We start from the raw sequence: 26062 nt of genomic DNA on the forward strand, positions 1-26062 counted from the left end.
CCAGGAAAACACACTATCATGTGACACTGAGCGTTTGCAAACACCAGAATGTGTTTTTTTGTGGCTTTATCTGATGTTTATTTTGGAGTACTTTTCTACAACCCAAATCTCCACTATGCAAAGTTTCACACTTTATATTTCAGCCTATTATGTGGAGGGTAAATCTAAACATTTTTGTGCATACTCATGCAATTTATTCTTATTTTTAATTAAAGAATGGAAGGAAATCCAATTTAACACAAATATATGGGTGATAATCAGATAATTAAAATCCTATTTTCACCACTCTCTAATTTAGGCTGTAATTTTTTTATTGCTTTAATGAAGTCTGGTTTCCCATCAGGAGCTTTTTTTCTTGTTTTCCCCTAATCTTCCCCAAAACTAAAAAAAGAACTTGGTGGCAGTTTTATTGAAAATCTTAAAGAAGTGGAAAAAAATACATCTCAGAAGTGTGAGATCTGTGTTCACGTTTAAATGGGAGAAGCTGGCATACCTTATTGGTGCAGACATGTCTCCCTCCTCCCACCACTCTTTGGGTGGATTAATGTACATGCACCACAGTTCCCAGTTGTAGCCATGGCCAGAGTTCTCATAGCGCTCCACCTCAAAGGTATCGTGCTTGATGTTGTCGATTGACGGCAAGATAATCCTCTTGTGGTTTTCTTTTATTCTAGCTAGAACTGGTTCTGACCTGAAAAAAGTGCAAACACACACACACTCACACATTTAGTTGACTTTACTTTGTGCAGAAACAAAGTTTATAACATCTTTTAAGAGCACCACTTTTTTCATCCACTTCAGTCAAATAGAAAGTTCCTTGTGTCGTCCCAGTTTTATCACTAATTCTGTTTGATTCAGCCGAGTTGAGCTCTGCAGGGGGCAGTGAGAGAACTGCACGGTATACCTTAAGTTATGCACTGAGCTCGAAAATGAGATCCACAAAAAGACATCAACAGGATGTGGCAGTTGTCTTAGCGGGGTTAATAAGGTCCCTCATTGCATGCTAATTTCTTGACAGTATTTAGCCTTTGATTCAGTTCACCACCAAGCGCTCAGCTTTTTTGAATTAGTACAAAACCTTCATTTTTTATGGTTACTAAAAATTTACTTTTACGACAAGTTCTCCAAGAGGGGTCCTGTTTTGGTGTGTGTTTTATGTGTGCTTGTGATGTTTTTTTTTAAATAAAATCCGTTCAACCTGATCCCACAGCCTCAAGTGTCTCATTTTAAAACTTCTCAGGCGTGAAATAGCTTGGCTCTTCCTTTTATGCAGCTTCAGCTATCCTTTGTCTTCTCTTTCCATGGTTTCTTTGCACTTTGTAGCACTCTTTTAACACTGATACCCAAAGCTCTATTATTGTCATTGTTGTTATCATGAATAAGTAGAGAGATACTCCCATACGGTTTATGACAAAATTTAATCCGAAGTGATTGATGGCCCTAATCATGACCTTTTGACCTCGCCCCTCCCCCCCGGAAGCGAGTAATGACCGTGACGAATTGCATCCGGAGAAGGGGGGGGCGGGAACCCCCCGACATCCGGAGAAGGGGGGGCGAACCCCGGAAGCGCGCCATCTGTCGCTAAGCGTGTCGAATTGCATCCTGAGAAGGGAGGGGGGGTAAACCTCCGGAAGCGCGCCATCTGTTGTTGGGAAAAAAAAAGAAAAAAGTTTTTAGAGGGAGGAGAATAAAAGCAGAGAGGAGGAGTTCACAATTTCTAAGCCTCAGACACACAAGATGGATTTCATTCTGCAGCCCAGCAGCTCTCCTGTGTCCGATGAGATCTGCTCTCCCAAAGAAGAAGGCTTTGAATATGCCATATTCAAATACAGCATATTTACTAAGGAAGGCCTCGATCCGGACCTTATGACACTTCCGGAAATACTCCGGAATTGTCTAGTCATTTTCAGACCTGATGCGTCATGTTCCATATACATGAGGGGAGGGGTTTGGTTCCTGAAGCACAGCGGTGATGCAGCAGCTGATTTTGTGCTGTATAGAGAGACAGAGCGGCAGCTAGTTTTCCGCAAACTCATAGTCTGAATTCTGTTTCAATATTATGACGATTTTCTCTGTATTTCTTAATGGGAATAAAGAGTGACTTCCTGTAGAGATTTCAATAGTATTTTATTTTCCTATAATACAGACGCAGTAAAAAAAACCTTTAAGATGATCTGCCTAGCAACAAATTGCATTTTTAGGCTACACCATAGCTTGTGATGAAAAGAAGAACTTTCTATCCGCTTGTAACCTACAGGCTGCCTACCCCGTATGTGTAAAAATGAATAAATATCCCTTAGTGAATACTTTTCTTTGAATACTACTTTTCCTTTTGAGAATCCCTTTTACAAGGGACTGAAAAAACAAACCATAATTGCCGTGACAGGCGATCTTGTTTCACACACACACACACACACACACACACACACACACACACACACACACACACACACACACACACACACACACCGCGGGTCAAGGAGGAGTGAGATATCAGATATCAGTTTTTTCTCAATGCTTATAACCTATAACGCGCCCCCCAAAACAATATTATTATTATTAAAACATCTATAAGGTAGGTTTTGCGCAGCCTGCTCCTTGTCAGACCAAAGTTTTTTTCTTCATTACTTTTAGCTACTTTTACACTGGGTTTTCTCAATAGACAGAAAATGAAAATGAGGAGTCAACAGCCGATATTATCATTGCTTGTAACCCGGTAAATAATTTCGTACATCTCCCCATAAAATAAGCCTTAGTGGAAAAAAGCTCATATTCAAATAAGTTTATTCCCCTCTGTGGGAAAGAGTTTTTTTCTCAGAGTCAACCATGAGGCGAGTTTTGTCAACAGCAATTGTCCATTTGGTAAAACAAATATCCGCCTCTAAGTCGTATTTTACCGTTGCAGAATGTGGAAAACAGACAGCCCTCACAGGAGGCACCCAGGGGCCCACCTCACACACCATAGTTAAAATATTTAAATTTCAACTAAATTTGTAGTAATGATCGGATTTCCTCACTTATCTACACCACACTCCTTGATTTCTTATCGTTTCTTATCGTTCCTCTGTCCCTTAATAGAAACTATCCTCCCTTTCAGTTGTCTTTTGCACTTCCATATCGCAAAGCAGTTACTGTAGGTTATTTTCTGCTTATGCATTAATGTAATTAATTAACTTATTTATCCTTAAGTACGGTAATGACTTGAGTTCTAATGCTTTTTGTCTCTTGAGTTAGCCGTCAATGTGGGATTTTTTTACCCTTTTGTTCAGTTAAAGCTGCCTTTCATTCTTCAACGCAGCTTAAACTCTAATAGGTAAGCTTTCTTGTAATTTCTTAGTTCTGCAGGCTTCTTGAAAGACATCCGAGACTCTTCTTTGGATGCTGGATGCCTTTTGTTTTGTTTTCTGTCAAGATGATCCCACACTGCTTCGATTATCTTGAGGTTCGAACCCTGGAGAGATCAATCCATGACTGATGCGTTGTTTCATCCAGGCATACTTTGACTACAATGGCAGTATGTTTGCGATCATTGTCGTACTGAAAGTTGCTGCCAATCAGACATTACTTGGTATTACATGGTCGATCAAAATCTGGTGGAACTTTTCTACATTCATAATTTGATTAATTTGGATAAGAGCTCCAACAACACTGGCTGAAATCCAGCCTCAAAGCACGGTAGAGTATCCACGCTGTGTTAAAGACGGCTATAGACATTCACTGTTGTATCTCTCTTCGGACCTCTTCCATGCATATTTCAAATTTGGATTCATTACTCCATAAGACATATTACAGCTGATTTCTTTTTCCAGTCAATTTCTTGTGTAATTTGGCACACCTCAGCCTTATTTTTCTCTGTTCTCCTTCCTTAAGAATGGCTTATTAACAGCCACCCTTCCAACTCAGATAACTTTTGATGAAATGTTTACAGCACTTGAGTTACTCGCCACGGCCATCCTAAATGCTAAGAACACTAAACTTTAATTCTAAATTACGTTAACCAGAAAAAACAAGCCAAAGTCGAGATGTTGCTGAGCTGACCTGTGCTATGCTATGCCTTCTAAAGCACGTATAATGTAAACAGAACTGGTCTTTGCACAGAAGCCTGTGGAGCTTCATAATTAACCTCAGTGTGTGAAGAGCACTCTCCATTTAATAATAGCTGTAATAAAATGTTATGGCCGACGGTGTTAAACGCTGCACTTGGGTCTAGCAGGGAAGATTTCAACTTTTCAATACGAATGAAGGCTGAAAACTGATTAGATTAATGTCTGATGATCTTTTCTGTGCTTCTTCAAGTTTGTAACACCAAACATATTAAAGGATGATGTAAGGCTCACAGGAAGAGTTTAATTAGACACACATTTACTATTTTCTTTATACTCTTTCTTTCTTGACATGTTTAATATGATTACTATCAGAGGAGAAAATGACCCTTGTGTAGTTTAAAAAAGTTTTATTTAATCAAACTGTAATGTTGTTGAACTCTGACGGACGTGTCTTTTAATCTTGTCAACAAATCCTTAATCATCTAAATCTGCCATTTATCATCTAGTAAAATGTTCCCTCTGCTTCTGCTGCACATCTCCCCGGACACTCTCCGCTTCACCTGTCCTGTGCAGGTGGTCCAACCCCTGCCTGCCTCCTTAAACTGGGGTGTTTAAATCTCTTTACCTCTGTTGTGAACTTCACACAAAGTTTGTGGTAACAAAATCAAACTGACGAGGATCTCGTTTGAAAAACACACACTCACGAGACAAAATAAAAACAGACTGCTCAAAGCAAAAGCAGAGCCCTCACAGCTGGTAGTACAAAACACAGCGACAACATGCGTATTAGATACCCTCAGTGCCAGAAGCATAAATATGAAAAAATGTGATCACCAAGAGTATCCTAACAACGGCGTTGAGGTGGGTGTTACAGTAAAAAAAAAAAGTAGCCAAATTTTCATCTGAAAATGTTGAATTTTAGTAAAAACAATGCTCTGTAGTTTGATACTGTCGTTACAGACTAAGCAGATGTTTAAAGCCTTCGGACGCTCATTTGAAACGCACTCATTCTCCTTATCAGCTGGAAACATTAAAGCCGTAAAATGACTTTTTCAAACGGATAAAAACTATTGAACAACAGCAATGTTGAGCCTGTTCCAAAATTTGGATGTACATGTGTTGAAGGTGTGGGTCTTGTTGAATTATTAAACATACATTCTTTAATTTTTCGAGCCACAAAAACAACAACTTTTAATTTTCTTCTGCTTGAGTATCGGCCTCGGGTAGCTCTACTTATCATTGCTCAGTCAGTTGTCTGTTTGTGCTACTTTTTTAAGGAGCAGCGTATTATTGGTAAGGGTGACTTTATGTGTTTAGCTACTTAAGTGGAAGTACTGTGGATAGTTTTACCTTACATACATAGATCTACCAATACAGCTTCTGAGGTAACTGTTTACAAAATGTTATAATCTATTCAAAGGTTCTTTGCAATTTTACATTGATAAACATTATCCTTAACACATTTGGCCCACATAAAGTACTATGGCCATCACACTGTCATTTAGAATTGTTTAAATAACTCCTGTCTTAAGTCCTTCCATCAAAAAAAAAAAAAAAAAAAAAAAAAAACATGGTTCACTTTTACATCACAAAATGTTAGAAATATAAGTCGTTCATAACAAACTGAAAGGTTGGGAGTTTAAAAATCCAAACCGATGGAAGAATCAGAATCAGAATACTTTATTGATCCCTGGGGGAAATTATTTTTTGTTACAGTGCTCCATTATAAACCAACATTAAGACAAGACAGACAATACACTAACTAAGAATAGTACAATATATACATATATATACATACATACATACATACATACATAAGTCACTCATAAATAAATAGCTGGAAAAGAAACATGTGTAGCTGTAGCAGCAAACAGTGTGTTAAGTGGATGCGTTGTACAGGGAGATGGCCACAGGCAGGAAAGATTTCCTGTGTCGTTCAGTGGTGCTTTTCGGTAATCTCAGTCTCTCACTGAACGTGCTCCTGTGACTGACCAGCATGTCATGGAGTGGGTGGGAGGTGTTATCCAACATTGTCTTTATCTTGGACAGCATCCGCCTCTCCGACACCACCTTGAGGGTGTCCAGCTCCATCCCCACAACATTGCTGGCCTTACGGATCAGTTTATCGAGTCTGTTGGCATCTGCGACCCTCAGCCTGCTCCCCCAGCATGCAACAGCATAGAGGATCGCACTGGCCACAACAGACTCATAGAAAACTCATAGAAAATAGGAAGCAGAAGTAGAAGACTATAACGTCTCAGAGCACACGGTGTCTATTATTGTGTAGACATGTATAAATAAGAGCTTAATAAAGATGCTTAATTTCTTAAGAAATAAACAGGTGGAGTGATCTTTATCAAAAGTGGATGTTGCATCTGTGGCTAAACCACTGTACCCAAAAAAACTTTAAAAATCTACTGTGTGTGAGGCTGTGTAAGTAAAGCTTGCCCTTCACACCCGCGTGTAATAAACCATTTGTTGAGGGGTTGTGGATTTGGCACCTCAGCATTGTGAAAGTGGGGAAACATGTTTCTGGCTGTGCATAAGATTTCTGCTTACAACTTAGAATCTCAGTTCTAAATGAAATTCAGATGTTTTTTTTAAGTATGGCTAATGTATTATTTGACTTCTAAGACACACACACACACACACACACACACACACACACACACACACACACACAAGAACAACACAGAGAAGAACAAGAGGGGGTCGTTTTACTACGCATCATAAAAACGCAATCATTCATAACATGGACAGTGAGAAGTAAAACTCGTCGTCTTACCACATGTTATATTCTGTAAACTTAAAATAATCCGCAGAAATTAGAGTTTAGTGTTTTAATTCATCTATTAAAAAACACGAGTCAACATTACTGAAGTGACGCTTTAACGATGCGTCTTATCATCGTGTTTATGATGATAAAACATGTTCTCTCGTTAGTAGATGTCTGCGCTGTCACTTGTCACGAAAATGTTCAGAGCCAGGGTTCCTCTTTAATTACCATTGATCGTTAATAGGGTCACAAAAGATTTGTCGCATTATCCCCATAAACAAAATGCTTTTATAGAAATCATTGTGATACAAATATTTAGATTCTTGATTCACAATGTGCACGAACTCAAAATCTTTAGAGGTTCATATTTACTGATACTGTCGTGACCTTCCTTCTGTGATTGGATTTTCACTTATTGTCGGCTTTACAGTCACATAAAATTCATTCCAATTTTTTGCCTTTGCTTCAATTAAGGTGTTTCTTTAAATCTACAGCAGCTCCCTTTTCAAAAGGTTTACTGACATAGTAAGGAAGTAGCTAGGGAACTCGGTAAGTATGAGCAACAACAGCTTAGGGACTGTTTCTACAATAAAGAGGAATTCATCATCATCTGCAGTTCATCAAAAAAAAAAAACAATTCAGCAGATCCTCAAAGTATGGATACAATCTGTTTTCAGCTGTAGAGGTACGCTTCACGTACTTATCAACATGCAGTTTAGAGGCTTGCATTAGAGTGCTTTGGTACTTGGACCTCTTTTATTTAGCACGGTTATACCGTTGTGTATTTAGCTATATAAATATGCTCAAGAGTCTATCGTATGTTTGTCATGCAATTAAAAATTCAAAAATATAATTTTTAAATCAGTAACTTTGCAAATTTAGCGCGGACCCTCACCCCTCCCTCCGGCTCCCACGGCCCCGCTGTCACCGTAAGACTCATACTCTTCCCCCCACGTATGCTGCTATTGATCGTTGTCAGTTGTCAGTAAACCTTTTGAAAAGGGAGCTGCTGTAGATTTAAAGAAACACCTTAATTGAAGCAAAGGCAAAAAATTGGAATGAATTTTATGTGACTGTAAAGCCGACAATAAGTGAAAATCCAAAAAACGCCTCCAATCCTAATGATCTCCCCCCCCCCCTCTCCCTCTCTCTCTGTGTGTGTGTGTGTGTGTGTGTGTGTGTGTGTGTGTGTGTGTGTGTGTGTGTGTGTCCTCACAGAAGGAAGGTCACGACAGGAGCTTTTTTCAATCAGTTTTTACAAGAAGTGTAGCTCATACAATGGTATAAATGTATTATTTGCGATACTTTATAAATATGAACCTCTAAAGATTTTGAGTTCGTGCACATTGTGAATCAAGAATCTAAATATTTGTATCACAATGATTTCTATAAAAGCATTTTGTTTATGGGGATAATGCGACAAATCTTTTGTGACCCTATTAACGATCAATGGTAATTAAAGAGGAACCCTGGCTCTGAACATTTTCGTGACAAGTGACAGCGCAGACATCTACTAACGAGAGAACATGTTTTATCATCATAAACACGATGATAAGACGCATCGTTAAAGCGTCACTTCAGTAATGTTGACTCGTGTTTTTTAATAGATGAATTAAAACACTAAACTCTAATTTCTGCGGATTATTTTAAGTTTACAGAATATAACATGTGGTAAGACGACGAGTTTTACTTCTCACTGTCCATGTTATGAATGATTGCGTTTTTATGATGCGTAGTAAAACGACCCCCTCTTCTTCTTCTCTGTGTTGTTCTTGTGTGTGTGTGTGTGTGTGTGTGTGTGTGTGTGTGTGTGTGTGTGTGTCTTAGAAGTCAAATAATACATTAGCCATACTTAAAAAAACATCTGAATTTCATTTAGAACTGAGATTCTAATTTGTAAGCAGAAATCTTATGCACAGCCAGAAACATGTTTCCCCACTTTCACAATGCTGAGGTGCCAAATCCACAACCCCCCAACAAATGGTTTATTACACGCGGGTGTGAAGGGCAAGCTTTACTTACACAGCCTCACACACAGTAGATTTTTAAAGTTTTTTTGGGTACAGTGGTTTAGCCACAGATGCAACATCCACTTTTGATAAAGATCACTCCACCTGTTTATTTCTTAAGAAATTAAGCATCTTTATTAAGCTCTTATTTATACATGTCTACACAATAATAGACACCGTGTGCTCTGAGACGTTATAGTCTTCTACTTCTGCTTCCTATTTTCTATGAGTTTTCTATGAGTCTGTTGTGGCCAGTGCGATCCTCTATGCTGTTGCATGCTGGGGGAGCAGGCTGAGGGTCGCAGATGCCAACAGACTCGATAAACTAATCCGTAAGGCCAGCAATGTTGTGGGGATGGAGCTGGACACCCTCAAGGTGGTGTCGGAGAGGCGGATGCTGTCCAAGATAAAGACAATGTTGGATAACACCTCCCACCCACTCCATGACATGCTGGTCAGTCACAGGAGCACGTTCAGTGAGAGACTGAGATTACCGAAAAGCACCACTGAACGACACAGGAAATCTTTCCTGCCTGTGGCCATCTCCCTGTACAACGCATCCACTTAACACACTGTTTGCTGCTACAGCTACACATGTTTCTTTTCCAGCTATTTATTTATGAGTGACTTATGTATGTATGTATGTATGTATGTATATATATGTATATATTGTACTATTCTTAGTTAGTGTATTGTCTGTCTTGTCTTAATGTTGGTTTATAATGGAGCACTGTAACAAAAAATAATTTCCCCCAGGGATCAATAAAGTATTCTGATTCTGATTCTTCCATCGGTTTGGATTTTTAAACTCCCAACCTTTCAGTTTGTTATGAACGACTTATATTTCTAACATTTTGTGATGTAAAAGTGAACCATGTTTTTTTTTTTTTTTTTTTTTTTTTTTGATGGAAGGACTTAAGACAGGAGTTATTTAAACAATTCTAAATGACAGTGTGATGGCCATAGTACTTTATGTGGGCCAAATGTGTTAAGGATAATGTTTATCAATGTAAAATTGCAAAGAACCTTTGAATAGATTATAACATTTTGTAAACAGTTACCTCAGAAGCTGTATTGGTAGATCTATGTATGTAAGGTAAAACTATCCACAGTACTTCCACTTAAGTAGCTAAACACATAAAGTCACCCTTACCAATAATACGCTGCTCCTTAAAAAAGTAGCACAAACAGACAACTGACTGAGCAATGATAAGTAGAGCTACCCGAGGCCGATACTCAAGCAGAAGAAAATTAAAAGTTGTTGTTTTTGTGGCTCGAAAAATTAAAGAATGTATGTTTAATAATTCAACAAGACCCACACCTTCAACACATGTACATCCAAATTTTGGAACAGGCTCAACATTGCTGTTGTTCAATAGTTTTTATCCGTTTGAAAAAGTCATTTTACGGCTTTAATGTTTCCAGCTGATAAGGAGAATGAGTGCGTTTCAAATGAGCGTCCGAAGGCTTTAAACATCTGCTTAGTCTGTAACGACAGTATCAAACTACAGAGCATTGTTTTTACTAAAATTCAACATTTTCAGATGAAAATTTGGCTACTTTTTTTTTTTACTGTAACACCCACCTCAACGCCGTTACTGTAACACCCACCTCAACGCCGTTGTTAGGATACTCTTGGTGATCACATTTTTTCATATTTATGCTTCTGGCACTGAGGGTATCTAATACGCATGTTGTCGCTGTGTTTTGTACTACCAGCTGTGAGGGCTCTGCTTTTGCTTTGAGCAGTCTGTTTTTATTTTGTCTCGTGAGTGTGTGTTTTTCAAACGAGATCCTCGTCAGTTTGATTTTGTTACCACAAACTTTGTGTGAAGTTCACAACAGAGGTAAAGAGATTTAAACACCCCAGTTTAAGGAGGCAGGCAGGGGTTGGACCACCTGCACAGGACAGGTGAAGCGGAGAGTGTCCGGGGAGATGTGCAGCAGAAGCAGAGGGAACATTTTACTAGATGATAAATGGCAGATTTAGATGATTAAGGATTTGTTGACAAGATTAAAAGACACGTCCGTCAGAGTTCAACAACATTACAGTTTGATTAAATAAAACTTTTTTAAACTACACAAGGGTCATTTTCTCCTCTGATAGTAATCATATTAAACATGTCAAGAAAGAAAGAGTATAAAGAAAATAGTAAATGTGTGTCTAATTAAACTCTTCCTGTGAGCCTTACATCATCCTTTAATATGTTTGGTGTTACAAACTTGAAGAAGCACAGAAAAGATCATCAGACATTAATCTAATCAGTTTTCAGCCTTCATTCGTATTGAAAAGTTGAAATCTTCCCTGCTAGACCCAAGTGCAGCGTTTAACACCGTCGGCCATAACATTTTATTACAGCTATTATTAAATGGAGAGTGCTCTTCACACACTGAGGTTAATTATGAAGCTCCACAGGCTTCTGTGCAAAGACCAGTTCTGTTTACATTATACGTGCTTTAGAAGGCATAGCATAGCACAGGTCAGCTCAGCAACATCTCGACTTTGGCTTGTTTTTTCTGGTTAACGTAATTTAGAATTAAAGTTTAGTGTTCTTAGCATTTAGGATGGCCGTGGCGAGTAACTCAAGTGCTGTAAACATTTCATCAAAAGTTATCTGAGTTGGAAGGGTGGCTGTTAATAAGCCATTCTTAAGGAAGGAGAACAGAGAAAAATAAGGCTGAGGTGTGCCAAATTACACAAGAAATTGACTGGAAAAAGAAATCAGCTGTAATATGTCTTATGGAGTAATGAATCCAAATTTGAAATATGCATGGAAGAGGTCCGAAGAGAGATACAACAGTGAATGTCTATAGCCGTCTTTAACACAGCGTGGATACTCTACCGTGCTTTGAGGCTGGATTTCAGCCAGTGTTGTTGGAGCTCTTATCCAAATTAATCAAATTATGAATGTAGAAAAGTTCCACCAGATTTTGATCGACCATGTAATACCAAGTAATGTCTGATTGGCAGCAACTTTCAGTACGACAATGATCGCAAACATACTGCCATTGTAGTCAAAGTATGCCTGGATGAAACAACGCATCAGTCATGGATTGATCTCTCCAGGGTTCGAACCTCAAGATAATCGAAGCAGTGTGGGATCATCTTGACAGAAAACAAAACAAAAGGCATCCAGCATCCAAAGAAGAGTCTCGGATGTCTTTCAAGAAGCCTGCAGAACTAAGAAATTACAAGAAAGCTTACCTATTAGAGTTTAAGCTGCGTTGAAGAATGAAAGGCAGCTTTAACTGAACAAAAGGGTAAAAAAATCCCACATTGACGGCTAACTCAAGAGACAAAAAGCATTAGAACTCAAGTCATTACCGTACTTAAGGATAAATAAGTTAATTAATTACATTAATGCATAAGCAGAAAATAACCTACAGTAACTGCTTTGCGATATGGAAGTGCAAAAGACAACTGAAAGGGAGGATAGTTTCTATTAAGGGACAGAGGAACGATAAGAAACGATAAGAAATCAAGGAGTGTGGTGTAGATAAGTGAGGAAATCCGATCATTACTACAAATTTAGTTGAAATTTAAATATTTTAACTATGGTGTGTGAGGTGGGCCCCTGGGTGCCTCCTGTGAGGGCTGTCTGTTTTCCACATTCTGCAACGGTAAAATACGACTTAGAGGCGGATATTTGTTTTACCAAATGGACAATTGCTGTTGACAAAACTCGCCTCATGGTTGACTCTGAGAAAAAAACTCTTTCCCACAGAGGGGAATAAACTTATTCGAATATGAGCTTTTTTCCACTAAGGCTTATTTTATGGGGAGATGTACGAAATTATTTACCGGGTTACAAGCAATGATAATATCGGCTGTTGACTCCTCATTTTCATTTTCTGTCTATTGAGAAAACCCAGTGTAAAAGTAGCTAAAAGTAATGAAGAAAAAAACTTTGGTCTGACAAGGAGCAGGCTGCGCAAAACCTACCTTATAGATGTTTTAATAATAATAATATTGTTTTGGGGGGCGCGTTATAGGTTATAAGCATTGAGAAAAAACTGATATCTGATATCTCACTCCTCCTTGACCCGCGGTGTGTGTGTGTGTGTGTGTGTGTGTGTGTGTGTGTGTGTGTGTGTGTGTGTGTGTGTGAAACAAGATCGCCTGTCACGGCAATTATGGTTTGTTTTTTCAGTCCCTTGTAAAAGGGATTCTCAAAAGGAAAAGTAGTATTCAAAGAAAAGTATTCACTAAGGGATATTTATTCATTTTTACACATACGGGGTAGGCAGCCTGTAGGTTACAAGCGGATAGAAAGTTCTTCTTTTCATCACAAGCTATGGTGTAGCCTAAAAATGCAATTTGTTGCTAGGCAGATCATCTTAAAGGTTTTTTTTACTGCGTCTGTATTATAGGAAAATAAAATACTATTGAAATCTCTACAGGAAGTCACTCTTTATTCCCATTAAGAAATACAGAGAAAATCGTCATAATATTGAAACAGAATTCAGACTATGAGTTTGCGGAAAACTAGCTGCCGCTCTGTCTCTCTATACAGCACAAAATCAGCTGCTGCATCACCGCTGTGCTTCAGGAACCAAACCCCTCCCCTCATGTATATGGAACATGACGCATCAGGTCTGAAAATGACTAGACAATTCCGGAGTATTTCCGGAAGTGTCATAAGGTCCGGATCGAGGCCTTCCTTAGTAAATATGCTGTAATTGAATATGGCATATTCAAAGCCTTCTTCTTTGGGAGAGCAGATCTCATCGGACACAGGAGAGCTGCTGGGCTGCAGAATGAAATCCATCTTGTGTGTCTGAGGCTTAGAAATTGTGAACTCCTCCTCTCTGCTTTTATTCTCCTCCCTCTAAAAACTTTTTTCTTTTTTTTTCCCAACAACAGATGGCGCGCTTCCGGAGGTTTACCCCCCCTCCCTTCTCAGGATGCAATTCGACACGCTTAGCGACAGATGGCGCGCTTCCGGGGTTCGCCCCCCCTTCTCCGGATGTCGGGGGGTTCCCGCCCCCCCCCCTTCTCCGGATGCAATTCGTCACGGTCATTACTCGCTTCCGGGGGGGAGGGGGGAGGTCAAAAGGTCATGATTAGGGCCATCAATCACTTTGGATTAAATTTTGTCATAAACCGTATGGGAGTATCTCTCTATAAGTTATTCCAATGTTCATACATTTGGCAAAGATATGTTTTTTTCCAGATTTAATTTTGAGTACATGTCATTTTTGTTTTTGAATGCTGTGTTTCACTTTAATTTACACTAAAATAAGCCTTTTTCCAAATACCAAAAATTCACTCCTGACTGTTAATAACACCGTGCTTCCCGCTAGATGATAGGACCCACTCACCATGATGGGGTGAACTCCACATGGGCATCAAAAAATCCTGTCACCTCAGCAGTGGCTACCTTCCAACCCTCGATCCTGGCCCTGATCAATCCCTCTCTCTTTTGGTTCCTTACAATCTTCACCAGGCCGGGATAGCGTTTGTTCACATACTCCTCCAGTGGACCTTTCAGTTGCTCTACAGTTCAGAAAATGAAGATAACACATCAAACAAAACAAGTCAGAAATGCTTATAAAGACTGATCTTTAGTTGATCTTTGAATCTGCAGTTTAGCTTATAATCTGCACATCTATCCTTGAACAGTCTGCCAGCTGGAGTTTTCCAGTATTTGATCTGATGTCAGGACTAATAAAGCCTGAAAAGAATATATCACCATTGCAGCTAAGTTGGCGAGTTTAAGAAGAATCCCTACATGCTAAAGAAAGTGCTTGTATTTTTTTCTTAGCTTCTCTAACATCAGATCCATTGCAGCCCTCTTTACTGAAGAAAGGAGGAAAAAAAGAAAAATGCTGTTCCAGAGTCCCCTCTGGCAGCAACAATCAAAGCCTGACACATTATGCCTAGCTTGCATAATTATTTTCATGCAATCACAATAATTGGAATTCATGTCGATAAATATGAAAGGACAGCAGAGTGAGCTTAAGCAACCATTCCCAGTATGACAACTCTTTTGTCTCACTTCTCTCACTGGCAGCCTGCACTCCTTTATAAACCTCACATCAAGCCTTAGTATTGGTTGTGTGAAACAACATGATAAGAACACAAAGGGCAACCCACTAAGCACTAAATGGTAAATGGCCTGCATTTGTATAGCGCTTTTCTAGTCCCTAAGGACCCCAAAGCGCTTCACACTACATAATAAGTATTTGGTCAATAACAAAAATACAACTCAATACTTTGTAACATAACCTTTGTTGGCAATAACAGAGGTCAAACGTTTACTATAGGTCTTTACCAGGTTTGCACACACAGTAGCTGGTATTTTGGCCCATTCCTCCATGCAGATCTTCTCGAGAGCAGTGATGTTTTGGGGCTGTCGCCGAGCAACACGGACTTTCAACTCCCGCCACAGATTTTCTATGGGGTTGAGGTCTGGAGACTGGCTAGGCCACTCCAGGACTTTCAAATGCTTCTTACGGAGCCACTCCTTTGTTGCCCGGGTGGTGTGTTTTGGATCATTGTCATGTTGGAAGACCCAGCCTCGTTTCATCTTCAAAGTTCTCACTGATGGAAGGAGGTTTTGGCTCAAAATCTCACGATACATGGCCCCATTCATTCTGTCCTTAACACGGATCAGTCGTCCTGTCCCCTTGGCAGAAAAACAGCCCCATAGCATGATGTTTCCACCCCCATGCTTCACAGTAGGTATGGTGTTCTTGGGATGCAACTCAGTATTCTTCTTCCTCCAAACACAACGAGTTGAGTTTATACCAAAAAGTTCTACTTTGGTTTCATCTGACCACATGACATTCTCCCAATCCTCTGCTGTATCATCCATGTGCTCTCTGGCAAACTTCAGACGGGCCTGGACATGCACTGGCTTCAGCAGCGGAACACGTCTGGCACTGCGGGATTTGATTCCCTGCCGTTGTAGTGTGTTACTGATGGTGACCTTTGTTACTTTGGTCCCAGCTCTCTGCAGGTCATTCACCAGGTCCCCCCGTGTGGTTCTGGGATCTTTGCTCACCGTTCTCATGATCATTTTGACCCCACGGGATGAGATCTTGCGTGGAGCCCCAGATCGAGGGAGATTATCAGTGGTCTTGTATGTCTTCCATTTTCTGATGATTGCTCCCACAGTTGATTTTTGCACACCAAGCAAATACTTATTTTCCACCCTGATTTACGAATAAATTCTTTACAAATCCAACCATGTGAATTCATGGATTTTTTTTTCACATTCTGTCTCTCACAGTTGAAGTGTACCTCTGGTGCAAATTACTGACCTCTGTCATCATTTTAGGTGGAGGAACTTGCACAATCGGTGGTTGACTAAATACTTTTTTGCCCCACTGTACCTATGAAAATATACTCACTGTATATATATATATAATCAAAGCATTTCTTTAGCAAAGTGCACATACTAGCCCTTTTTAAGTTCATTGACATATGTGCACTCAAACAGGCCCAATGAGATTGAGGGTTATACCCCAATTATTTGTGTTAGGTTTGTAAGCTTTTCCAAATGAATACAGAAAATCAGCAAAACCACCATAAAGAAAGCTTATTTAAATAAAGCTGATATTGGGAGAACAAAGCCCAAGGGGTGGAAAATGAGTAAAAAACCTGTGAAGCAGAGAATAACATGAGGGACTGTTGCAGAGCGCATGAGTGAAACAAGCTCACAGATGAGCTGACAAAGATTGGCAGAAATCACTTTAGAGCAGCCGGGTAATAAGGAACAGGTGAACATAGAGTGGAGCAGATAATTACGAGCAAAAACCCAAACAAATACTTTCAGACAATCCTAAAGCTCTTATTTAGTTGCATAGAGCCATGTGTGAACATTTTGTCTTTACATTTTGCTTCCAAGGAACCGAACTGTCTTTTAATTCTGTAATTTATTTCACGTTCTTCAGGCTTTCTGAAGCTCCTTCAAATTTTTCTTTGGACATCATTTTATTATAATTTTCAGTGCAGTCCTTTATTTGTTTGTTCCTATGAATCATTCACACATAATAAAGGCACCTAACTCAAGGGACAAATTCGTTACTGGCACATTACCAGCAGCTTGTCACAAATACACAATTTGTTTCCTGCACAAAAAATGACAACGATAACACACCAGCAAGGTGATTACCAAAGAGCTATTAGCCAAAAACTTGACATATGTCAAGAAACTAAACAAGTAGAGGACAAAAGAACTGGCAGCTTAAATAAAAACATCTACAGCAGACGAACAGAATTTGAAAGTTGTGTCCTTAAGAAATAACACAAAACTGACACACAACCTGAGAGATGCATCTGGCATCTTATGTTTGCAAGTTTCAGTAAACTGCTGCATCTATTTCCCATTTTCCTAGCAAAATACAAAGACATGATGGCTTATTAGCTCATCCTATCCTAAATAACCACTAATGTATGCCAACTATTGTCACTGCTACACTATCAAAAGCTGAAAACAAACATAAAAAACATACAAATTCATCACCACAACAACACAGTTGATAAATAAAGAAATACAGAAGCACACATGCAAATAGAGAGATGACATAAAAGTTCTCACTCAGCTCCCTGCGGTGCTGTTTTAAGCTCCAACTCACTCTAAACAACACCAACGGGGGTCTACTGCTTCCTGAGCATCAACGACCGCGCCACCTTTTTAAGATAAGATAAGATAAGATAAGATAAGATAAGATAACCTTTATTAGTCCCACACGTGGGAAATTTGTTTTGTCACAGCAGGAAGAGGACAGTGCAAAGGTTATTCACTAGTTTCAGTTTTATAATAATATAAAACTTAATTATATAATTATATTCAGGTTACATGACACTTATTGTATAAGATAATTATTTCTGGGATGCTGAATGACAATTTGATGTGTATTTTGTTGCTTTCAGTAGAAATCCTGCTGATGACTCAGTGGATTTTAGATGGAAATTCTGTGTTTCACTCACTATAAACCATCTTCTAATCAGAGGGCGAAAAAGCCACTCTTCTTATTTGGTATTAGCTGAAGAAAATATTTAATCTATACTGACCGTCATCGCTGTTGTCGTCCACCAGGATGACCTCCTTGAGCAAGTGTGTGATTGACAGCTGAGTGGACTGAGCGCAGGATCACCGACAGAGCCTCGTTGACGAAGATGAAGATGAGGGAGATTTGGGGAAGGTCTCTTGAGTAGCTGACCTTTCTACATCTGTAGAAAGACACGACACAACACCTGTAAACTACTTGCATTAAGTAATACGAGGTGCCAGTGGAGCACTAGAGTGATGGTTTGGGAAAAGTAGTCTACAAAGTTATACAATTAAAAAGACAATCATGATTTTGTATTGATGAGCCCATTTACCATGATTTCTAACATTTCTGATCAATTGAATGTTGTATTAAATAACAAGGAATATGCCTTTCTTTTTAAAAAATGAGGACATTTCTCAGTGAACCTTAATTTTTGAGTGCTCGCATATTTAATTTTGAATTTGTAAAAAAGACTAAACTACCTCCATAGAGCTGCTGACGTCTTGTTCAATGGGGCTGAAAGGCAGAGCAAGTGCTGCTTCCTGTTCAACTATAATCACAAGGATTTATTTTCCACATTGGCCTTTTAACTGCATGTGCTGTTTCAGATAGAAACCCTATTTTAAACTTGTTTTGTTTAAACAGCTCTAATGAAGCGGAAAGCGGCAGGGTGAGGCTTTGGCTCTAAGTTTAGCACATGTGGGAAAGGAAGGGGCTTCTTTTATTGTCTCCTTTTCACGTCTTTTTTTCTTTTATCGATTATCTTATTTCCTCTGTGAAATAATAGCTAATTAGAAGTTATTCTATAACAAATCCAGTGTTTTCAATTCACGAGGTTGGAGAACACTTTTTTAGGGTTTTTGGCAGGAAACCATTAGAAAACAGAAGGCAACATTAACAAGATTAACCACGAAGAACTGGGACATTTGTCACCTTTTTTCTCCTTCTGATACAATATTGCAAAAGTCTTGAGGCATCCTCATTTCGTTATATTCTGCTGGGAAAATGGGAAATAGGCAGAGCAATTCACTGAAACGTGCAAACATAAATGGAAATACAGTACATAAGGCAAAAATGTACTTGAAAGTCAATATTTGGTATGGCCACCTTTACTATCGAACATAGCCTGGACTCTCTCTTTCCGGAACACACTGCTTTAATAAATGTTGAGGTCTGGGCTCTGGGGAGGCCAATCCATGACTGATCTAGGTATACGTTTACTGCATTCACCGTGTGTTTGGGATCATTGTCGTAATGAATAAAAATATGCCTTTTCCAACTAGATGCTTTTCAGCTGGGACTGCATGATTAATGAAAATCTTAATATCTGGTTCATATTTCCATCAGCTTTCTCAAGATTCCCAACACCACTGGCAGAGCCTTCATCGTGTTTTACAGATGGATGTAAACACCCTCTGTTGGAGTCATATCAACAATTATTTGAACCAAAAATGTCAAATATGAATTCATAATGCTGTAAGACCTGTTGCCACTGATATAGTCCAGTTCTCGTGTAATTTACCATACCTCAGCCTTTTCTCCCTGTTTCTCTTCACTAAAAATGGCTTCCTGACAGCCTTCCACTGAGACCGTTTCTGATGAGGCTTCAGCAAACAGCAGATGGATCCATTAAAGGGCCAGTGCATCTCTCAGGTACTTCAAGTCTTTGCTTTTCTTTATATTTTTCTACATCTTAAGGACATGATTTCCAGATACAGTTCATCTGCTGTACAGAGTTATTTAGTCCTGCTACTTTTCCGGTTTCCTCAATTTTTTTAAGGACTCACAGCACGCCAGATTTTTGGGAACCACCTAGTTGGTTCAAAATGTTATTTTTACCTATCAGATTTTGTTATCTTTTAGATTCTTAAAGTGCTATGCTGTGGTGTGCTGGGGGAGCAGCACAGCAAAGAAGGACTCATCCAGGCTGGAAAAACTGATCAGGAAGGCTAGCTCTGTGGTCGGCATGAAGCTGGACACCCTGGTGACAGTGGCAGAGAAAAGGACACTAAAGAAACTGATGGACATTATGGACAATGCCAGGCATCCTCTGCACACGGCCATTAACAACCAGAAGAGTCTGTTCAGTGACAGGTTGCTTCTCCCCAAGACAAGAACTAACAGACTTAAAAACTCCTTTGTCCCACACGCCATCAGACTGTTTAACTCCTCTCTGGAGGGGAGAGGGAGGGGAAACAGGAGGACAAAGGAGGGGGGAACAACTAAGCTGTAGTGCCTCTTCACCTCACTGTGCAATACCTTTTGTGCAATACTTTTGTAAATAGTCAACAGTGCAATAGACCTCAATACTCGATACTTTGGGAGCCATAAACATCATTAGACCAGTGCACATATTGGTAAATGGACTGGTTCTTATATAGCGCTTTTCTACTCTTCTGAGCACTCAAAGCGCTTTACACAACTTGTGCATTCACCCATTCACACCCATTCGCACAAGCACATTGTTCTAGGTGCTTTCTAAGTAACATTCACACACATTCATACTCCGATGGATGCATCGGAGAGCAATTTGGGGTTAATATCTTGCCCAAGGATATTTGGCATGCAGACTGGGGGAAGCCAGGAATCGAACCACCAATCTTCCGATCAGCAGATGACCTGCTCTACCGCCTGAGCTACAGCCACCCCCTTATTGTCTCTATTGTGCTCTGTCTTGGTTGTTGAGTTGACTAATGTGGAAATAAAATTTATCCAGCAGTAAACCTGAGTTTGCGGTGAGGGAAGCATCTTGTACAGTACAGCACTTTCCAGCAGGAACTTCGATAGAATGTAAAATAAAACATTTTGTGTATTTTAAAATGACATTCAGTGTGTTTTTGTTGTTGCTGCACTAATCAACCACTTACTACTAACTGCAATGGTAGTTTATTGGATTGGAAAGTGTGGCGATGCTCGCCACCTGGTCTCCCTTCTTGCTTGTTGGTGTGGGCAGGTCTCATTTGTAGGTGCTGAAGAGCTGCTGTGGCTCATTTCCATCAGTGGCACTGGCAATACCTGGGCTCATTCTGTCAGTGAGGTAGTTGAAAAACCCCAGTTGGGTAAAGCGTTTGGGGGTTTTTGTTAACAGACATGCTTATCTATTTAGTTGGTGTTATTTTTTTCAGCTAAATTTTTTAGTGCAATTAGCACTTTCAGCATCAATCCATAGCAATGTGTTGTATTTTTCACATTGTCTGTGTGTAAAATACATATGTAAGCATAGATTACACAAAGGATCCTGCACGCCAAGCTGGATACAAATAGAAATCCCTGGAAACAATTCTTTCTGCGCTTAAGAGCAGCTTCCTATTGCAACGCTGGAGGATTTGTCACCATTACTGGATACGCTGCAGAAGCACAGCAAAGCAGTGACTGTGTGGAGTCGAAAACTATTACACCAACTACACTACACAGTCACCCACATTACCCCAATCACTGGCGTGTTTACACAACAGAGACGCTGAGTCTTTGTTACGGGCGCCAGCCACTGTGGCCTCGTTGTGTGGACACAGAGAGACCTTGCTGTGACTCGCGTCTTCCCTGCTGTGGATTTCTGGAAACCGCGCTTAAAGAAAGCACAAGACTTCTTTCGTAAAATGTGCCTTCCTGAACTTGTTGGGAAATACTTCTCGAAACAACGTGCTGCTCTAAATAGCCTGTAATGTTTCATGTTGTGGTTAAAGATTGATGACAGCTGTGTGGTGCGATGTAAATAGTTTGCATTTCATTTTTATGTGATTGCTGTGTACATGTGAATAGATCTATAATAAAGAAAAACAAACAAATATACTATTCTTTTTTGTTTTATTAAAACAACTTCACACAAAGTACAACTATTTACAATGTACAGTACATCCAAAAGAACAGCTTTAAGAATACTCAACAGGAGCAAGTGTCATTTGGCCCTGGTTTGACAACAACACTGGGGCACATATTAACAAAAACACAGCAAACCTTAACGATCTTATCAAGAAGTGTTGTGTCTTCAGCCTCACATGATAAGAGTAATCAGACTGTGTGTAACATTTTGAACTTGTTGCGCAAACTACCTATTACTCGCTCAACATGAATTCTCAGGTGGGCAATTGCTCTCGTTTGTTCAACGTCCCTTGCATCAAGTTGACAGTAGCCTTTTGTGAAAGCTGGAATCTTGACCTCCGCACACATCATTCCTACAGCATCTCTGATGTCAAAGCCTCTGTCAGCCAATACTACGTCCCCTGGTAACAGCTTTTGAAGAATGCCACATCTCTCTATGATGTGTTTATCTGATGCACGACTAGGGCTGGGCCATATTATACCATTCACGGTAATACCGGTATAATGTTAGGCAACGATAGGAAAATGAAATATCGCGATAGAATGGGAGTAAAACGCGCATGCGCAGTGCCTTTGTTTTCATACGCACATGGCCGATTGTTGAGTGAAACAGATGAACCAGAATTGGTTTGTAAAAATGGTGCAACTTCCGTGATGTGGAACTGGTTTGGTGTTTGTCTGTCAGATACACGACAAAGCACATTTTTTTGCAGAACATGCAAGCGGTCGTCGTTATTGTCGTATTTGTCGGACTAAGATGCTCTTAAATCTGGGAGTAATCTGGGTCCTAAACTCCGTATGCTTCAGGTCAAACAACACTGCAGCATCACTGAGAGTTAAAAACTGTCTAAATTCTTTCATCTTTAGTAAAACGATCAGCATTGCTGCTTTACCAGGTGTAACTATAAAGTTTAACTTCCATGAAAACAAAAAGTTATTACATTTAATGGAGTTAGAAGTTAGCAGGAAGCTAGCGGAAGTTAGCTCGCTAGTTTCGCTAGTTACCTAAGCATGATTTAGCATGTTCTGACTGAGAGATTTCTGAAAAAAATCAAACGTACAGCTCTGCTATCACTTCCAACATAAATGAAGACAGGAAACTAAACAGCAGTGACGTTTGTAGGGTTACTGAAGTTGGGCTAGCTGGTATATAATGATGTGCTACGTGATCGCTAGCGACACAGCTATGTTAGCATAACATAAACAGTGAAGCTGGAGGACGAACACTAACACTTTTCCACTTATAAAAGTTAACGTGAAGGTTCTTCATGGTTAGAGACAAATGCAATCGCATGGCAGGATGCTGTAAACGGACCAAACTTCAGTCAGGAGAACAACTGAGATAATCTATCCACAATACCAGGTTAGTCATTAATATACTGCAACAACATGGGAATAGAGCAGCTGCCAGAGAATTCAACATTAATGAATCAATGGTACAGAAGTGGAGGAAGCAAGAAGAATGAGTTTAATAAAGTTTGATTTATCTGACTGCTTTGTTTCGCTTAATGTGCCTTATAATCCCGTGCACCTTATGGTCCGAAAAATGCGTACTGCACACTGCAGTTTAATGTTGCAAAGCACCTCTTTTTAACTTCAGTGGATATTATACATGGTTATGCTCAGGATATGTCAGCCCATTTCTACTGGAAATGCCTTTTGGTTAAACTTTCAGCAAGGAATTTGCATTTGCACTGTTACATTTTTATAAAGCTTTAATGTACATAAAAACCAGCTTCTTGTTTAGGTGAAAATAAATGGAAGGTTGTCTTTTTGCGCTAGTAATGTTGTGGAGTTGTATTTTGTCTCGCATCAATTATATCGTCGGTTATATCGTTATCGCAAATTTTCAAATATATATCGTGATAAATATTTTTGGCCATATCGCCCTGCTCTATGCACGACCCCCCATCCCCTGGAAATGAAAGAAATAGCTCCATGGGGTGTAATCCCGATGAGGTATTTTATGGTCTGTGTACCCTTGTAATGAGAGTATGTTTGTGCGCGTGCCTTTAAATTAGATGGTCTTTCTGTTCGAATCTCAAAACAGTCAACAATGATTGCTACTCGTTTTCCAAAAGTTTCAGTAAACTGTGGAGGCATTGTCGCCTGCAGACAGTGCCTCTCAGGCCAGTGCACCAGTGCTCCTAAGTGGGCATACAAAACATCAATGGTATCGGTGAAGACAGAAGACAGTGTTTTGTGCGACACATGGAATAGATGACAAAGATGCTGGACTGGAAGATCAAGTCTCAGACGCATTAGTGTGAGTAAGAGCATTTGGAAACCTGTCAGTTTCTTCGGTATTGGCAGGAAATCTTTGACAGTGTTGAAGAGGGACATTAAGACTGCATAACAATATAGTCCAGTGTAATATCTTACTTTTTCGGTATCGTCCTTTAAGAAAGTTTCATTCAGCTCTGTCTTTTGCAACTGTGCTCGAAGCAGTCTGTTCTCCTCCAACAGCCGGTTTATTTCTGCTCTGCCCTGTTGACTGCACACACAGTCCTTCGTCTGCCCTTCAGCTTCCGTGACGCTGTCACTCCCATCACCACTGTCCACATTTGCAGCTGGTACGTCAACCTCCACTTGTCCAACACAACTGCTGTCCACTGCCTCCATGACATGGTTGTTGTTCTTCTGTCAGACCTTCATCGATCATCAAGCCTGTAAGATAAAAAATAGTGCATAGACTTAAGGTTAATGTACACCAATATTCCAATGACAGGTGTGTGATTCATCTTTAAGTTATGTGCGGATTAGTGTACCATAAGAGCAATTTAGTATGTTTTCAGAGGGGGGTGTTTACCTGCAATGGGTGCTCTTTTTCGCTTCCGTTGCATACGCCTTGCGTGCCGGTCCGAGTCTGACACAGGTTTGTCGTCGTGCCCCATGTGCAGTGTTGGTGCCCAGTCTGGATTTGTTACATCCATTTCATATGCTGGTTTGCCTGCAATAATGCCAAATCAAAAGCTACTCAGTCGACATGACGTGGTTCTGCAGCATCACACATTAGCATGTTTTATCTCATTATCTATGACCGCAGCGCATTGAAAAAAACCCCACTAAAAGCCTTTTGGTTTGGTCCTTTTACAGCATCCTGCCATGCGATTACATTTGTTCCTGACCACCGAGAACACTCACGTTAACTTTTATCGAGTGGAAAAAAAGTTAGCGTGTTTATATTGTGCTAACATAGCTGTGTTACTAGCGGTCACGTAGCACATCATTATATACCAGCTAGCCCAACTTCAGTAACCCTACAAATCAATCAATCAAGCTTTATTTATAAAGCACTTTTCATACAGAAAAAATGTAGCACAAAGTGCTTTACATAGTTAAAAGCAGCCCACCCCACCCTCCAACTCACTCCCCACACTCTCAATACACATATATCCCCCCACCCCCACCCACACACACACATACACACACGCGCACACTTAAAGAGTAAAAATTGGGCTGGGCTCGCATGAGCCAAGTGAGGAAACATTATAACAGAGAGCCGTCTGCACCGGGAGCCGGTCACAGACCGCAGCCTCCGGGCTGGGCACACAGCCGGAGGGAGGCCAAGGAGCCCCCCAACCAGGCTGAGAGGACCCCAGAGACCAGCAGCCACGGTCAATAACAGCCCCGGTGCAGAGAGCGCCCTCCGAGGAAACACTGGAGATATGACGCAATACGATATATACAGGGTAAAATGATAAAATAAATAAGAACAGGATACAATATAAATATAAATATAAATAGAGTAAGAAGATTAAAAAATGAATAAGAATAAAATCAAAAAATATTAGGTAAATCCTAAATTAATAATAGAATAACAGGATAGAATAAATAAGCATAAAAAATAAATAAACGCTAAGTAAAAGCTAAATTAAAAAGGTGGGTCTTGAGCCTGTTCTTAAAAACATGTACGTTCTCTGCGGCCCTGAGCTCCTCCGGCAGGCTGTTCCACAGACGAGGACCATACCACTGAAAAGCTGCCTCTCCGTGAGTATGTGTCCTGACTTTAGGGACAATCAAAAGGCCAGTACCAGAGGACCTCAGGGTCCGCGAGGGTTCGTATGGTAAAAGCAGATCTGAGAGATAAGAAGGCCCAAGACCATTAAGACATTTAAAAACCAATAAAAGAACTTTAAAATCGATCCTGAAACACACGGGGAGCCAATGCAGCGATTCTAAAACCGGTGTAATGTGGGCCCGCCCTCTGGTCTTCGTCAGCACACGAGCTGCCGAGTTTTGCAAGAGTTGTAAAGTTGAAATATTCTTCTTAGGAAGACCAGAGAGCAGGGCATTACAGTAATCAATGCGACTGGCAATAAAAGCATGCATCAGCATCTCCGTGTTGGCCCGAGAGAGAATAGGGCGGACTCTGGCTATATTTTTTAGATGATAAAATCCAATTTTGG

General features: G+C 40.0%; 1 protein-coding gene and 1 pseudogene across 1 annotated transcript; both read right to left on the reverse strand.

The window, feature by feature from the left end:
- LOC146618530 (polypeptide N-acetylgalactosaminyltransferase 17-like) overlaps positions 1-18817 on the reverse strand; it is a 28444-nt pseudogene extending 9627 nt beyond the window's left edge.
- A 4364-nt stretch (positions 18818-23181) lies between these two features.
- Positions 23182-24629, reverse strand: LOC146618531 (uncharacterized). Its single transcript, XM_085371556.1, has 2 exons — positions 24463-24629; positions 23182-24320 (listed from the first exon to the last, which is right to left on the reverse strand). Exon 2 carries the CDS (start codon positions 24273-24275, stop codon positions 23490-23492), a length of 786 nt encoding a protein of 261 aa, XP_085227682.1. The 5' UTR covers positions 24276-24320; positions 24463-24629; the 3' UTR covers positions 23182-23489.
- Between the last annotated feature and the right edge of the window lie 1433 nt (positions 24630-26062).

Source organism: Diplotaxodon limnothrissa, linkage group LG14 (genome assembly GCF_057381915.1).
Source record: "Diplotaxodon limnothrissa isolate DT_005_m linkage group LG14, D_limnothrissa_male_GT1.1, whole genome shotgun sequence".
Lineage (NCBI taxonomy): Eukaryota > Metazoa > Chordata > Actinopteri > Cichliformes > Cichlidae > Diplotaxodon > Diplotaxodon limnothrissa.

Excerpts from the sequence above, each read along its gene's own strand:
- LOC146618531 (XM_085371556.1), bottom strand. The coding sequence starts at position 24,275 with ATGGAGGCAGTGGACAGCAGTTGTGTTGGACAAGTGGAGGTTGACGTA.